We start from the raw sequence: 16421 nt of genomic DNA, 5'->3' as shown, positions 1-16421 counted from the left end.
CGGGGTCCGGGACGCGCCCCTGCTCACCTCTCTCACTGGCCTGGATATTGCGCACGATGTCTTCCAGATCCAAGTCTTTGGTCTCGTCGAAACTGTAGATGGACGTGTGCAAACCCTCCTCCTGGAAGACCTCGTGGACCCCCTCGAGGGTGAAGAAGCAGTTCCGCTCCAGCTTGTCGTCGCTGTAGACCAGTGCAGCGCGGCTCCAGTGGTGGTGGCGGAACAGCGCGAGCATCATTTCGCCCATCTTGGCGTAGGCGGGCGCCACGCGCGTGAGGTGAGAGTACTCAGAGTCCTTGTGCTGGAAGCCGGCGGCCAGCGCCCCGGCCGACAGCATGGGCAGGTCCCAATGCGATGCAAGCCGGGCCACTGGCGCTGCTGCATACTCGCACACTGGCCCCAGGATAAGGTCAGGCTTGGTGCCCCGCGCCGCCGCCACGCGGTCTACCAAGCTGAAGAGCGCACGGTTCCCACAGTCCGAGTCCTCGTAAGCCACCTGGAAGCGAGTGCCCGGCGGCAGAAGCCGCCTCCCAGTCCCGTTGCCCTCCACGCTGCGCAGAGCGTACTCGATGGCCGGCCGCACTCGGGTCAGTGAAAACAAGTACGAGTCATCCTGGGGCAGTAACACCAACACCTCGATCTTCTGCGGCGGCAGCGCCTCTCTCTCCCGGCGTCCGCCGCCTATGCCCGCGCCCCCGCCGCCGCCGCCAGCGCCACCGCCACCAGTGCCGCCTGCCAGCAACGCCCAGCCGAGTAGGACGCACGGGGAGAAAGTGAGCACCAGCAGAGACCGCATCGTGCCTCAAGAAAGCGCTTGCCCTCGCCGCCGACTCGCCCTCTGCCCCCCACCCACCCTTCCTCTTTCGTCCCCACTCTTCTCTCCAAGGTCCCTGCGCCCCCTTGGGCGCTTTAACGAAATAGAATACCCCCTTCAGTAATGCGCCAAAAGATAGAGAGGAAGCGTCCTTCTTTGCAATGTCACTAGTTTTTCTTAAAAAAAGAAAAAAAGAAAAAAGAAAAAGTTCACCGGGTGTAAACCTGTGCGTCTGTACTATACATATATATACTTGTATATATTCGCCCTCCCTTTATACATATACTATTTTGCTTAGAGGTGGCTTCTTATTTGGGCGTTGCTAAGGTTGCTTTTGAAAGCGTTTTTGTAAAAGAAAAAAAAAAAAAAGTTAGACTAGTCCAAGTGTTTGTAATTGACGATGCATCTCCCTCGCGTTTGATCTCATTGATTCGCGCCGGTTCCTGGATCCATAGCCCGCGTTTAAATAGCGTGGCAGCGGCTGAGCGTGTTACCACACATGGCGCTCCGAGGCCGGGCTTGTATTTCCAGCGGGTAGGGTGGGTAGGGGTGGGAAGAAGTGGGGGCTGGGCTGGGGGAGTCTCTCATTAACATTCTTACATCAGGGCTCCTCCCCGCACCCCTTCCCTACCCATCGCGCCCCTGTCCCTAACCACCACTCCCCGCCGGCCCTCGGCCTTTTCCTTAAAGCTGAAATCGCCCACGTCTGCACCGGCAGGAGCCCCCACCACGCCGCGTGCCTCTGCGATCCCCGCCTCTCCCTTGCCAGCTCCAGCTCCTGGCTTTAAACAAGGAAATGTGCTTTAAAGTAGAGAAATGCGCGCGCGCACGCACACGTACACACACACACCGTGCAAAAAAAAGAAAACAACAACAACAGGACTGGGAGAAAGGGATGGTTCTAGAAATTGTGGTTTCGGTGCAATAATCCTTAGGTGCCGCTTGCTCTCACCTTTCTGGTTGCGGCCACATTCCCTCCCGACGCACCGACGCGGGGCGAGCACCTGACCTTCCTGGTCCCTCGGTGCAAGGTCAGGGAACAAGGACCAAGGTCCCAGTGCAGATGGCTCCATCGCGGACCTGGTGTGCCCGGCTGGCCCGGGCGTCACCCACACCCCGCCTTCCTCAGCCCCGCGCCAGCCCCCTCCCGCTGGGCCACGCAGGTTCGCGCTGGAATCGCAGTGGTGCTGGGGTCACAGTGTCCCAGTTCATGGACCCTCCGTCAGCTCACTGAGAGCAGGAAAGTGAAACTTGTTGCTCCCAAAGGCGAGCGAACGGTTCAACTTCTGGAGGTGTCACAAAGCTTGGAAAGCATCCCCAAAGCGTCCTCGGGGCTTTGTTTGCTAAACCAGGTACCTAAATAAAGGGACTGCCTTTCCCAAAACGTTCCCGGTAGGTCCCCCGGGTACGACACACGCTCCCCTCCAACCTGAGCGCTCAAAGATCCAACCGCTCGTCATCTGGAGCGCTCCAGGCACTGTGCCGTGGTTCCACCACGCCAAGAAAAGTTCTGCCTCGGAGACCCAGTCCTTTCACTGGCCACAGCCACAACAGCGGTGGAGACCGGAGGGAAGCGGCTCTGGAGAAGTCGGTGACCAGAGGAGCATCGCGGGAGTCCGCCGTGCGGCTGGGCAGGTCAAAACGGAACTGGACCTTCTTCTGCAAGTCATTTGCAATGTGAACGTGCTACACTAGGAGGGAGAATTCTGACAATTAAGTCCTGCACATTTAAATACATTGAAAATGTGTTAAAATGGTCTTTCATTTAACTAGGCGTCCGTATCCACAAATTTCTTCTAGTCTCAGACCAACGCCCTCTTTCGGCAGAAACTTGCACCCGACTCAACCCCGGTGCGGCAGTCCCAGACGCGGCGTTTTTTACTCCGAGGCCCTAATGCGCTCTGGTTCTCACTTGCGACGGGTAAAAAGGCAAACTGGGGTTTCTGGAGATATGGCAACTTCTGGCATCAGCGCTCGCCGCCCTTAACAGCACTCTCATCACTCTTTCTGGAAACGTCAATGTGATTATGGGTAATGTTTCAGCTTCTGGGTCATTTAGATTTCAGATTATGCACTGTGATCCTGAAATCTTCCCCGTTAAGTAGGAGCTTCTAATTCCTGCGAGAATTTCCATTTATTTAATTAGCGCCACTAACCAGGAGCAAAAGAGACGTCTGTATAAAATTTAATTCCACAAACAGGTAATCCACACACACTGAAAATTGAGATTTAGTGCTTCACAGCAATTACATCTTTCCTGAATTTGCAGAACGACAGGCATTTATGGCAGCATGGATTTAAAAAAAAAAAAACAAAACAAAAAAGAACAACAACAACAACAAAACAAGAGCTAAATCATGAATTCCAAGGGTCTTAATGGATTTCAAAACTGGTTGCCAGGAGACATCAAGGAACCAGGGTTTCCTGTTACTCCGCGGTATGCCCTGTGTCTGGGGAACACCAGCCAATGGCGATATGATTCTGCTGTGTGTGGTGTGGGTTTATGCGGAGAGCCTGGGGTTTCAGTGGCACCAGTGTGAACGCCTGTCCCATCCCAGATGCAACCCAACCTCGCCCGCAGTTCAACAGCAGGGCAGTGCACCTAAGTTAGGGGTGAGTGCCCGTAGCCTCTCCGCAGCTTTTGGACAAGAGCTCTCGACTTGCAGTTTGTCACACTTAAGAGCACCAACAAGACCAAGCTGCGGAAGGGAAGAGACCCCAAACCATGCAGCGGAACGAATAAAAAACAAATGCCAGTGTTATGCTTTTGCTGAGGCTCAAAACACCCCTTATGAATTCCAAGGAGCAACAATTAAGATTTTTTAAAAACCTTTTCAAATGAAAAGAGTCACAAGATTATAGGAGGACCCACCAAGTAATGTAAGTGTATGGATTTCAGTGTTATGGGTTTGTTTACTTTCCATCAAATTAGAATTTTTGCAACCAACTAAAAGTTTGTGTAAATATGTAGTTCTAAATCTTCAGACCAGAAGACTTAAATCACCCAGCCTGACACCCCTTACTCTCTAGATGAATTAAGGCCCAAACAGTATAAATTATATACTTAAATACCTCTTCATCCCCTGAGAATATTTTTAAATTGGATTGGATTCAAAACAAACCATGGACCACCAGTTACATCATGTAAAAGTGTTAGGAACAAAGTTAATTCCTACTCTAAGTAATAACATTCTTTATATCAATTTTTTATATATATAGCTAAGTTTTGAGGCTACTACAGGACAATAAACCCACAAATAACATTTTATAGTAGAATTTTTACAGCACTTTAGTCACAAAAATGAACCAAAAGAACAAAAAAAGGAAAAAATAGAAATAACTCATTTCTTTGACTCGATTTTTAAATATTATTTCTTTCAATTCTGTAAAACACTGAAATGGGGAAAAAATAAGTATTTTTTTTTTTTAACATTCAAAAGAGTGGTAACCTTTTTACTAGGTGCTTCCTTTCTGGCTTCAGTTGTTGAATGAAACCAAAGGAAAATTATCGGAAAATGCTACAAAATGAAAGAAAATTAGCCATTTGAAAGAAAGACGATGTTAGCCCTAAACAGGATATTTCCAAAACTAATAGACTTTTTATGAGGTTTAGAAATGTCTTACTAAGATCCACAAACCATGTTTCATTGTTTTGGGGGTTTTTTTTTGTTTTGTTTTTTTTTTGTTTTGTTTTTTTTTTTTAAGCTACTACAATAAGGTGGCAAGTTTTCTATAAAGTATTCAACGGTTCGTTTTTCAGCTCTATGAAATGAAATTACTGTCTATATGTTATTTCTCACACCAGGAACGACAGCATTAATATAGGGAAACTAACATGTGATTCTTTGAAGTGTATTAGAAATTCTATCAGAAGTAAGTTTTCTCCACCAACCGTAACAGTCTTTGCAACTCTTCTCCCTTGGCATCCTGGCTGCAACCTCTAAAGTAAGAACCCATCCAGATTTTCAAAGGGCCTTTTCTACCTCGTTGAGCCAGTCCTAAAGTTGTACTCAAGAATACCCCTGTGAAGCCTGTGGCCCACAATAAAATACCTTCTGAGGCCAGAATTGTTGAAAACACACTCCCCCCTAGAGGCAGAAAAGATGAAAGAACATTACAAATAATTCAAGAACATTTCTGTAATGTAATGAGTGTTGAGATTTCATTCTTTACATACAGTTGCTGTTTTAGAGGGAACTATTCAAGAAGTGGGGAAAAAAATCAATGGATGCCAAAAAATTAAATTAAAACTTTGCCTCTGGGTTCTCACTTTCCTTGGCAGGAACTTCATTAACTTACCCTTTTTCTTCTATTATACAAATCTATTATTTTAATTTTCCAGCACTATAAATAATAGTAATTTTATATTTTTTCTAATTAAATTTATGATTCAATTTCATCAGAAGCTGCAGCTAAATGTGACCTTAAGGGGTTCTTTTGAAAACACACAGTTGTTTCTGTATTATAATCCTCTTAGATTTCTATCAACTACAATCTTTTTATCACTTCTTTGAAGATGTTCTGAGGCAAAGTGACATTTAGAAAGACTTCTGAAAAATGTATAGTCTGTGATTTAACCTGAATACTGGCATGAGATTTGCAAGCTATATGAAGAACTCTCATATCATTGATTTATAGACAAGTTACTTTATGTAGATTATTATATTCACAAAAATGAGTGTATGAGGGGACTTCAAAAAGTTCATGTAAAATGGAATTAAAAGATAAAAATTTAAAATATGAACTTTATTTCTTAACATAAGATTCATCAAGTTCAAGACACTCTTCTGAGTGGTGATCTCAACCGTGTAGTTTATCCCTAAAAAACCAAGGGTCCTGGAAACTTAACCATGTCAATGTAATCTTTATTAAATGGAAACAAAAACAAAAACAATGAGTGCCCTTTACAGATTTATTTAAGATCTGGAAACAAAGAGAAGTCAGAAGCCAAATCAGGACTGTGAGGTAGCTATCTAATGATTTCCCATCAAAACTCTCACAGAATCACCTTTGTTTGATGAGAGGAATGAGGAGGAGTATTGTTGTGGTGGGAAAGAAGTCTCTGGTGAAGTTTCCCAGACATTTCTCTGCAAAGTTTTGCCTAACTTTGTCAAAACACTTTCATAATAAACAAAAATTATCATTCTTTGATCCTCCAGAAAGTCAACAAGCAAAAGGCCTTAAGCATTCCAAGAAACCGTTGCCATGACCTTGGCTCTTGACCACTTCCACCTCTTGGTAGCTACTGCTTTCATTGTGTTTGTCTTCAGGATCATGTTGGTAAAGCAGTGTTTCATCCCCTGTGTTGAAATGACAACACAGGGGCCATTCTTGCATTGACATAAGGAAATAACTGAGACTGGGTAATTTATAAAGAAAAGATGTTTAATTGGCTCATGGTTCTGCAGGATGTACAAGAAGCATGGCACCAGAATCTTCTCAGCTTCCAATGAGGGCCTCAGCAAGCTTACAAGAATGGCAGAAGGCGAATGGGGAGCAGGCACCTCACATGCTGAGAGAGAGTGCAGAGTTGGCAGGGAGGTGCCACACACTTAAACAACCAGATCTCATGAGAATTCACTCACTATTGCCAAGAACAGCACCAAGTCATGAGGAATACTCCCCCATGACCCAAACATCTCCCACCAGGCCCCGCCACTGACACTGAGGATTACAATTCAGCATGAGATTTGGCAGGGACAGTTCTCCAAATAAATGCTTTGGGATCTTTCATTTGTTTAAAATTTCCATTGAAAGTTCTGCTTTTGTCTTCAACTAATCTGGCTGCAACAGTTTTGGCACCCATGGACTGGAATATTTGCTGAACTTTAATTTTTCGTCGGAAATGTGTAAGCTGAACCAATTGAGATATCTATGGTGTCGATTATTGTTTCTACTGTTAATTGCTGGTCTTCCTCGTTGATATGGTTTGGATCTGTGTCCTTGCCCAAATCTCATGTTGAATTACAATCCCCAATATTTAAAAGGGGTTTGGTGGGAGGTGATTGGGTCATGGGGGCAGTTTCTCATCCCCCTTGGTGCTGCCATGGTGATAGAGTTCTCATAAAATCTAATTGTTTAAAAGTGTGTAGCATCTCCCCCTCCACATCCCTCCTCCTCCTGCTCCAGCCATGTAAGACATGCCTCCTTCCCCTTTGCCTTCTGCCGTGATTGTAAGTTTCCTGAGGTCTCCCCAGAAGCTGAGCAGACGGCCATCATCTTGCTTCCTGTATAGCCTGCAGAACTGTGAACCAATCAAACCTCTTTTTTTAATATAAATTACCCAATCTCAGGTATTTCTTTATAGCAGTGTGAGAATGGACTAATACAAGCATGAACAAGGCTGGTTGGTTTGTTTGTTTTTTCTCAAAACTTGATGTGGATGGTCTGCCACTGTGGGCTTCATTATCAACATCATCTTGTCCCTTCTCACAATGAGTTATCTATTTATACACTTCTGATTTCCTTAAGGCATTGTCCCCACAAGCTTTTTGTAAAGCATCAATTACTTCACCATTTTTCAACCCAAGCTTCACTGTAAATTTAATGTTTCTCCTTCCTTCAATTTCAGCAGAATTCATTTTGCTCTGATAGTGCCTCAAATTGAATCCTATTCAGACATGTCATAAAAAGTTAGTATAAGTTTGTTAAAAAATAATTTTGAAATCTATGCATAGTTTTTTCATAATACACATATTCCACAAACTTTTTGAAGACCCCTTATATGCACTTCAATTTCATGCATACCAATACTGACTACATTTAATGGCCTTATTTAGTTGTACGCTGCCTTCTTCCAAAAAGGATTTGAGAAAGCACACAAATATATAAAATCAAATTTTAGAAAACTTTCCTGCACTGGCTGGGGAGTGCAGGAAATGGGCATTGGGCCATGTGCAAATGCCAGTGCATGTTGCAGAGCCACTGGGTCTTACTCTCTTGTAATAGCCTCAGAAATGATCTCCTCTCCCATCTCAGTTTCCATAACATTGCTCAGATTTGTGATCACACCAAACTGTATTTCCATTTGCAGGAAAATATGTCTGGGTTGGGATCTAGTCTCTAGGGTGGTATACTGTGTTAAGATCATGCATTTAGAAACCTCATAAACCTGTCTATGCATTATCACCTAACCTGTTTAACCTTCACTTTCTCAATTTTCTCACTTCTAAAATAGAGATATCAATTGGGAGACAGAGCAAGCTAGCTAAATAGAAGCTCCATCAGTTGTCCTCACCACAGGAACACCAAATTGAACAACTACACACACACACACACACACAACCAAAAGAACACTTCATAAGAACCAAAAACCAGATGATAAATCACAGTACCTGGTTTTCATTTCATATCACTGAAATGGGTACTAAAAAGGGTAGGAAAGACAGCCTTGAATTGCCAATGCTACCCTTCCCCCTTTCCCCTTCCCCCATCCTCCAGCAGCAGCCACGTGGTGTGGAGACAGAATCTGTGCACTTGAGAGACAGAGTGCAATGACTGTGGGACTTTGCACTGGGACTCAGTGCTGCCCTTTAACAGCAGAAAGTAACACTGAGCAGAACTCAGCCAGTGCCTACGGAGGGAGCATTTACACTAGCCCTAACCAGAGGGGAATCATCCATCCTAGTGGTTGGAACCTGAGATACAACAAGCCTTGCCACAGTGGGCTAAAGTGCTCTGGGTTCTAGATAAACTTGAAAGGCAGTCTAGGCCACAGGGATTGCAATTTGTGGGCAAGTCCTGGTGCTGTGCTAGGCGTGGAGCCAGTGGACATGGGGGGCACATGACCTAGAGAGACACCAGCCAGGGTGGCCAAAGCAGTGCTTGCACCCCACCATCTCCCAAACCCAGGCAGTGCAGCTTGCAGCTCCATGAGAGACTCCTTCCTTCCACTTGAGGAGAAGAAATGGAAGAGAAAAGAGGACTATCTTGCAATTTTGATACCAGCTCAGCCACAGTAGGATAAACCACCAAAAGGAGTCCTGAGGCCCCCATTCCAGGCCCTAGCTCCCAGATGACATTTCTAGACATACTCTGGGCAAGGAGGGAACCTGCTGCCTTGAAGGGAATGACCCAGTCCTGGCAGGATTCATCGCCTGCAGACTAAAGAGCCTTTGGGCCCTGAATAGTCAGCAGTAATAGCCAGGAAGTATTTGCTATGGGCCTTTGGTGAAACCCAGGGCTATGCTGGCTTTAGGTGTGACCCAGGACATTCCCAGCCGTGGTGGCTACTGGGGGAGGCTCCTTCTGCTTGAGAAAAGGAAAGGGAATAATAAAGGGGACTTTGTCTCCTTAAGTACCAGCTTAAGTACCAACTCAGCCACAGTGGCATAGAACACTAAACGGGCTTTTGGGGTCCCCAATTCCAGGCCTTGGCTCTTGGAAATGGAGACCCCAAGAAGCCATTGGATGGCATTTATGGACATTTCCTGGGCCAGAGGGGAGCCCAGTGCCCTGAAGGGAGACTTCCAGGCCTGGCAGCATTTATGACAAGCTAACTAAAGAGTCCTTGGGCCATAAGTGAACATCAGCAGTAGCCAGGAAGTCACTCATCATAATCCTGAAGTGGTGATGACCACAGAGAGAGATTCCTTTGCTTATGGAAAGGGAAGGGAATAGTGGCACAGAATTTGTCATGTGGCTTGGGTACCAGCTCAGCCACTGTAGACTAGAGAGCCAGGTAGATCCTAAGGTTTCCAACTTTAGGCTCTGGCTCCTGGATGGCATCTCTGAACCCACCTGGGGACAGGGGGAGCTCACCATCCTGAAGAGAAGAACACAAGCCCGGCTGGCTTTTCCACCTGCTAATTGTAGAGCCCTAGGGCCTTGAGTGAACCTAACTGGTAACAAGGCAGTGGTTACTACAGACCTTGGGCAATACCCACTGCTGTGCTGGCTTCAGGTCTGACCCAGCACAGTCCCAGTGGTGGTGGCCACCACAGGGGTACTTATGTCAGCCCTCCCCAGCTTCAGGCAGCTCAGCACAGAGAGAGAGAGAGACTCCATTTGTTTGGCAGAAAATAAATGGAAGAAAAGAAGAGTCTCTGTCTGGTAATCCAGAGTACTCTTGCATATCTCATCCAAGACCACCGAGGCAGTACCTCTATAAGTCTGCAAAAGCCACAGCATGACTGGGCTTGGGATACCCCCTAATGCAGATACAGAGGCAGTGACCAAAAACTTAGATTACCATACCCAAGTCCCTTTGAATACCTGGAAAGCCTTCCCAGGAAGGATGTGTATAAACAAGCCCAGACTGCAAAGACGACAATAGAAACCTAACTTTTCAATGCCCAAACACTGACAAACACCCACAAGTATCAAGATCATCTAGGAAAATATGACCTCACCAAATGAACTAAATAAGGCAACAAGGATCAATCCTGGGGAGACAAAGATATGTGATCATTCAGACAGAGAATTCAAAATAGCTGTTTTGAGGAAGCTCAATGAAATCCAAGATAACACAGGGAAGGAATTCACAGTCCTATAAGATAAATTCAACAAAGAGATTGAAATAATTTAAAATAATCAAGGAGAAATTCTGGAGTTGAAAATGCAATTGACCTACTGAAAAATGCATCAGAATCTCGTAATAGCAGAAGTGATCATGCAGAAGAAATAATTAGTGAACATGAGGACAGGATATTTGAAAATACATAGTCAGAGGAAACAAAAGAAAAAAATAATTTTTAAAAAACAGCCAGCAGACACATGAAAAAATGCTCATCATCACTGAACATCAGACAAATGCAAATCAAAACCACAATGAGATACCATCTCACACCAGTTAGAATGGCAATCATTAAAAAGTCAGGAAACAGATGCTGGAGAGGATGTGGAGAAATAGGAACACTTTTACACTGTTGGTGGGAGTGTAAATTAGTTCAACCATTGTGGAAGACAGTGTAGCAATTCCTCAAGGATACAGAACTAGAAATACCATTTGACCCAGCCATCCTATTACTGGGTATATACCCAAAGGATTATAAATCATGCTACTATAAAGACACATGCACACGTATGTTTATTGCAGCACTATTAACAATAGCAAAGACTTGGAACCAACCCAAATGTCCATCAGTGATAGACTGGATTAAGAAAATATGGCACATATACACCATGGAATACTATACAGCCATAAAAAAGGATGAGTTCATGTCCTTAGCAGGGACATGGGTGAACCTGGAAAGCATCATTCTCAGCAACCTATCACAAGGACAGAAAACCAAACACAACATGTTCTCACTCATAGGTGGGAACTGAACAATGAGAACACATGGACACAGGGCGAGGAACATCACACACTGGGGCCTGTTGGGAGGTGGGGGGCTGGGGGAGGGAACAGCATTAGGAGAAATACCTAATGTAAATGATGACTTGATGGGTACAGCAAACCAACATGGCACATGTATACCTATGTAACAAACTTGCGTGTTGTGCACATGTACCCTAGAACTTAAAGTATAATTTTAAAAAGAAAAAATAATTTAAAAGAAAACAATGAAGTACATCTACCAAATATAGAAAATAGCCTTAGAGGGGCAAATTCAAGAGTTACTGGCCTTAAAGAGGAGGTAGAGAGAGTGATGCGGCAGAAAGTTTATTCGAAGGGATAATAACCGAGAACTTTCCAAACCTAGAAAAAGATATCAATATCCAAGTATAAGAAGGTTATATAACACCAACCAGATTTAACCCAAAAAAGAACTTGAGACATTTAATTATGAAACTCCTAATGGTCAAAGATAAAGAAAGGATCCTAAAAGCAGCAAGGGAAAAAGAAACGAATAACATACAATGGAGCTTCAATACATCTGGCAGCAAACTTCTCAGTAGGAACCTTACAGGCCAGGAGAGAGTGGCACAACATATTTAAAGTGTGAAGGAAAAAACTTTTAAACTAGAATAGTATATCTGGTGAAAATATTCTTCAAACATGAAAGAAAATTAAACATTCTCCCAGAAGTACAAAAGCTAAGGATTTTGTCAATACCAGACCTGTCCTATAAGAAATGCTCAAGGAAGTGATTCAATCTGAAAGAAAAGGACATTAATGAGTAATAAGAAACCATCTGAAGGTACAAAACTCACTATTACTGTGTAATAGTAGGTACACAGAAAAGCACAGAATATTATAACATTGTAATTGTGGTGTGTAAACTACTCATAAATTGAGTAGAATGACAACAACATAAACTAATCAAAAATAATAACTACAAGAGCTTTTCAAGACATACACAATACAAGAAAATATAAATACAAATGACAAAAAATTAAAAAGCAGGAGGATGAAGTTAAAGTGCAGAGTTTTTGCAAACACCGCATGTTCTCACTCATAAGTGGGAGTTGAACAATAAGAACACATGGACACAGGGAGGGGAACAGCACACACTGGAACCAGTCAGGGGTTAGGGGATGAGTGGAGGGACAGCATTAGGACAAATAGCTAATGCACGCGGGGCTTAAAACCTAGATTATGGGTTGATTTGATAGGTGCAGCAAACCACCATGACACACATATACCTATGTAACAAACCTACACGTTCTGCACTTGTATCCCGGAACTTAAAGTAAAATAAAATAATAAAAAATACAAAAATGAAGTGCAGAGTTTTTGTTCATTTGCTTTTTGCTTGTCTGTTAGTTTGTTTATGCAATCAGTGTTAAGTTGCCATCAGTCTAAAATAAGTGGGTTATATTATTTGCAAGCATCATAGTAACCTCAAATAAAAAACATACAACACATACATAAAAAATAAAAAGCAAGAAATTAAAACATACCATCGGAGAAAATCACCCTCACTAAAAGGAAGACAAGAAAGAATGAAACAAGAGAAGACCACAAAAGTAATCAGAAAACTAATAACAAACTGGCAGGAGTTAAGTCCTTACTTATCAATAATAACATCAAATGTAAATGGACTAAACTCTCCAATCAAAAGACATAAACTGGCTGAATGGATTTAAAAACACAAGATCCGACCATCTGTTGTGTACAAGAAACACACTTTGCTTACAAAGACACGCATAGACTGAAAATAAAGGGATGGAAAAGATATTCCATGCAAATAGAAACTGAAATAGGGCAGGAGTAGCTATACTTAGACAAAATATATTTTAAGATAAAAACTACAAAAAGAGACAAACAAGATCATTATATAATGATAAAAGGGTCAAGTCAGCAAGAGGATGTAACAATTGCAAATATATGCACACAACTCTGGAGAACCCAGATGTATAAAGCAAAGATTACTAGAACTAAAGAGAGAGACAGATCCCAATACAATAATAGGTGGAGACTTCAACATCCCACTTTCAGCCTTTGACAAATCTTCCAGACAGAATATTAACAACAAGACATTGAACTTAATCTGCACTATAGACCAATGGACCTAACAGATATTTACAGAACATTTCATCCAATGACTGCAAAATATTCGTTCTTCTCCTCAGCACATGAATCATTCTCAAAGAACGACCATATGTTAAGCCACGAAACAAGTCTCTAGAAATTCAAAAAAAATGAAATTATATCAAGTATCTTCACTGACCACAATGGAATAAAACTTGAAATCAAAAGGGGAATTTTGAAAATTATATAAACACACGAAAATTAAACAATATGTTCCTTAATGATCTGTGAGTTAATGAAGAAATTAAGAAGGAAAGTTTAAAATCTCTTGAAATAAAGGATAATGGAACACAACATACCAAAACCTACGGGATACAGTGAAAGCAGTACTAACAGGAAAGTCTATAGCTATAAACCCCTACATCAAAAAAAGTAGAAAAACTTCAATTAAACAACCTAATAATATATCTTAAAGAACTAGAAAAGGAAGAGCAAATCAACCCCAAAATTGGTAGAAGAAAAGAAATAATAAAGATCAGAGCAGAAATAAATGAAACAGAAACAAAGAAAACAATACAAAAGATGAACAAAATGAAAAGTTGGTGTTTTGAAAAGATAAAGAAAATTGACAAACCTTTAGCAAGACTAAAAAAAGAATGAGAATACCTGAATAAATAAAATCAGAGATGAAAAAGGAAACATTACAACCAATACCACAGAGATTCAAAGAATCATTAGAGGCTACTATAAGCAGCCATATGCCAATAAATTGGAAAACCTAGAAGAAATGGATACATTCCTAGACACATACAATCACCAAGATTGAACCATGAAGAAATCCAAAACCTGAACAGACCAATAACAAGTAACAAGATTGAATCCATAATAAAAAGTCTCTCAACAGAGAAAAGCCCAGAACCAAATGGTTTCGCTGTTGGATTTACCAGACATTTAAAGAAGAACTAATACCAATTCTACTCAAACTACTCCAAAAAATCAAGAAGGAAAGAATACTTCCAAACTCACTCTATGCAGCCAATGTTACCCCAACATCAAACCCAGAAAAAGACATATCAAAAAAAAGAGAAAACTACAGGCCAATATCTCTGATGAACATTGGTGCAAAAATCCTCAATATAAGAATAGCAAACCAAATTCAATAATACATTAAAAGGGTAATTTATTGTAACCAAGTAGGATTTATTCCAGGGAAGCAAGGATGGTTCAACATGTGCAAATCAATCAGTGTAATACATCATACCAATAGAATGAAGGACAAAAACCATATTATCATTTCAACTGATGCTGAAAACACATTAAATATAATTCAACATCCCTTCACAATTTAAAAAGCCCTCAAAAATCTGGGTATAGAAGGAACATATGTCAACACAATAAAAACCATACATGACAAACCCGCTGCTAGTATCATGCTGAATAGGGAAAAACTGAAAGCCTTTCCTGTAAGATATGGAACATGACAAGGATGCCCACTGTCACCACTGTTATTCAACATAGTACTGGAAGTCTTAGCCAGAGCAATCAGACAAGAGAAAGAAATAAAGGGCATTCAAACTGGAATGGAAGAAGTCATATTATTCTTGTTTGCAGATGACATGATCTTGTATTTGGAAAAATGTAAAGACTCCACAAAAGATATTATAACTGGTAAATTCCATAAAGTTACAAGATACAAAATCAACATACAAAAATCAGTAGCATTTCTATATGCCAATAGTGAATAATCTTAAAAAGAAATCAAGGGAGTAATCCCGCTTTCAACAGCTAAAAATAAAATAAAATACCTAGGAATTAACCAAAGAAGTGAAAGACTTCTTCAATGAAAACTATAAAACACTGATGAAAGAAATTGAAGCAGACACAACAAAATGGAAAGATATTCCATGTTCATGGATTGGAAGAATCAATATTGTTAAATGCCCATACTACCAAAAACAATCTACATATCCAATATAATCTCTATCAAAATACCAATGACATTCTTCAGAGAACTAGAAAAAACAGTTCTAAAATTTATATGGAACCACAAAAGACTCAGAATAGCCAAAGCTATCCTAAGCAAAAAGAAAAAAAAAACTGGAAGAATCACATTACCTGATTTTAAATTATACTGCAAAGCTATAGTAACCAAAACAGCATGGTACTAGCATAAAAACAGACAGAGACCAATGTAACAGAATAGAGAACCCAGAAACAAATACAAACATCTACAGTGAACTCATTTTTGAAAAAGAGGACAAGAACATCCATTAGGGAAAGGACAGCCTTTTCAATAAATGGTGCTGGGGAAAGTGGATATCCATATGCAGAATAATGAAACTAAAACCCTATCTCTCATTATATACAAAAATCAAATCTAAGACCTCAAACTATGAAACTACTACAAGAAAACATGGGAAACTATCCAGGACATTAGTATGGGCAAAGATTTCTTGAGCAATACCCAACAAGCACAAGCACTAAAGCAAAAAATGAACAAATTGAATCACATCAAGTTGAAAAGCTTCTACATAGCCAAGGAAACAACCAACAAAGTGAAGGCAGCACATAAAACTGGAGAAAAAATTTTCAAACTATCCATCTGACAAGGGATTAATATCTAGAATGTGTAAGGAGCTCAAACAACTCTATAGGAAAATATCTAATCGTGTGATTTAAAAATGGGCAGAAGATCTGAATAGACATTTCTCAAAAGAAGGCATACAAATGGCAAACAACTATGTGAAAAGGTGCTCAACATCATTGATCACCAGAGAAATGCAAATCAAAACTACAATGAGATATCATCTCACCCCAGTTAAAATGGCTTTTATCCAAAAGCCAGACAATAACAAATGCTGGTGAGTAAGTGAAGACAAGGGAACTCTTGTACACCGTTGGTGGGAATGTAAACTAGAATAACCACTATGGAGAACAAGTTGGAGGTTCCTCAAAAACTAAAAATAGAGGGCCGGGTGCAGTGGCTCACGCCTGTCATCCCAGCACTTTGGGAGGCCGAGGTGGACGGATCATGAGGTCAGGAGATTCAGACCATTCTGGCCAACAGGGTGAAATCCTGTCTCTACTAAAAATATTTTAAAACATTAGCCGGACATGGTGGTGGGCACCTGTAGTCCCAGCTACTGGAGAGGCTGAGGCAGGAGAATGGCCTGAACCCGGGAGGCGGAGCTTGCAGTGAGCCGAGATGGTGCCACTGCACTCCAGCCTGGGCGACAGAGCGAGACTCCATCT

At 41.8% G+C, this 16421-nt stretch overlaps 1 protein-coding gene across 5 annotated transcripts in view; it reads right to left on the bottom strand.

The window, feature by feature from the left end:
- Nucleotides 1–2457, bottom strand: part of NPR3 (natriuretic peptide receptor 3) — an 82586-nt gene extending 80129 nt beyond the window's left edge. For 2 of the 5 annotated variants that reach the window (XM_025389164.1, XM_025389165.1), the window contains exon 1: nt 1767–2453. In XM_025389164.1, coding sequence (XP_025244949.1) covers nt 1767–1887 — 121 coding nt within the window. In that variant the 5' untranslated portion in view covers nt 1888–2453. Of the gene's footprint in view, nt 1–27; nt 1613–1766 lie in introns of those variants that run through there. The other 3 variants (XM_025389166.1, XM_025389163.1, XM_025389162.1) reach the window with 3 other exon arrangements.
- Between the last annotated feature and the right edge of the window lie 13964 nt (nt 2458–16421).

Source organism: Theropithecus gelada, chromosome 6 (assembly GCF_003255815.1).
Source record: "Theropithecus gelada isolate Dixy chromosome 6, Tgel_1.0, whole genome shotgun sequence".
Taxonomy (NCBI): domain Eukaryota; kingdom Metazoa; phylum Chordata; class Mammalia; order Primates; family Cercopithecidae; genus Theropithecus; species Theropithecus gelada.
Note: the sequence above shows the minus strand (reverse complement) of the source record. Positions and strands in the feature narration are given on the sequence as shown.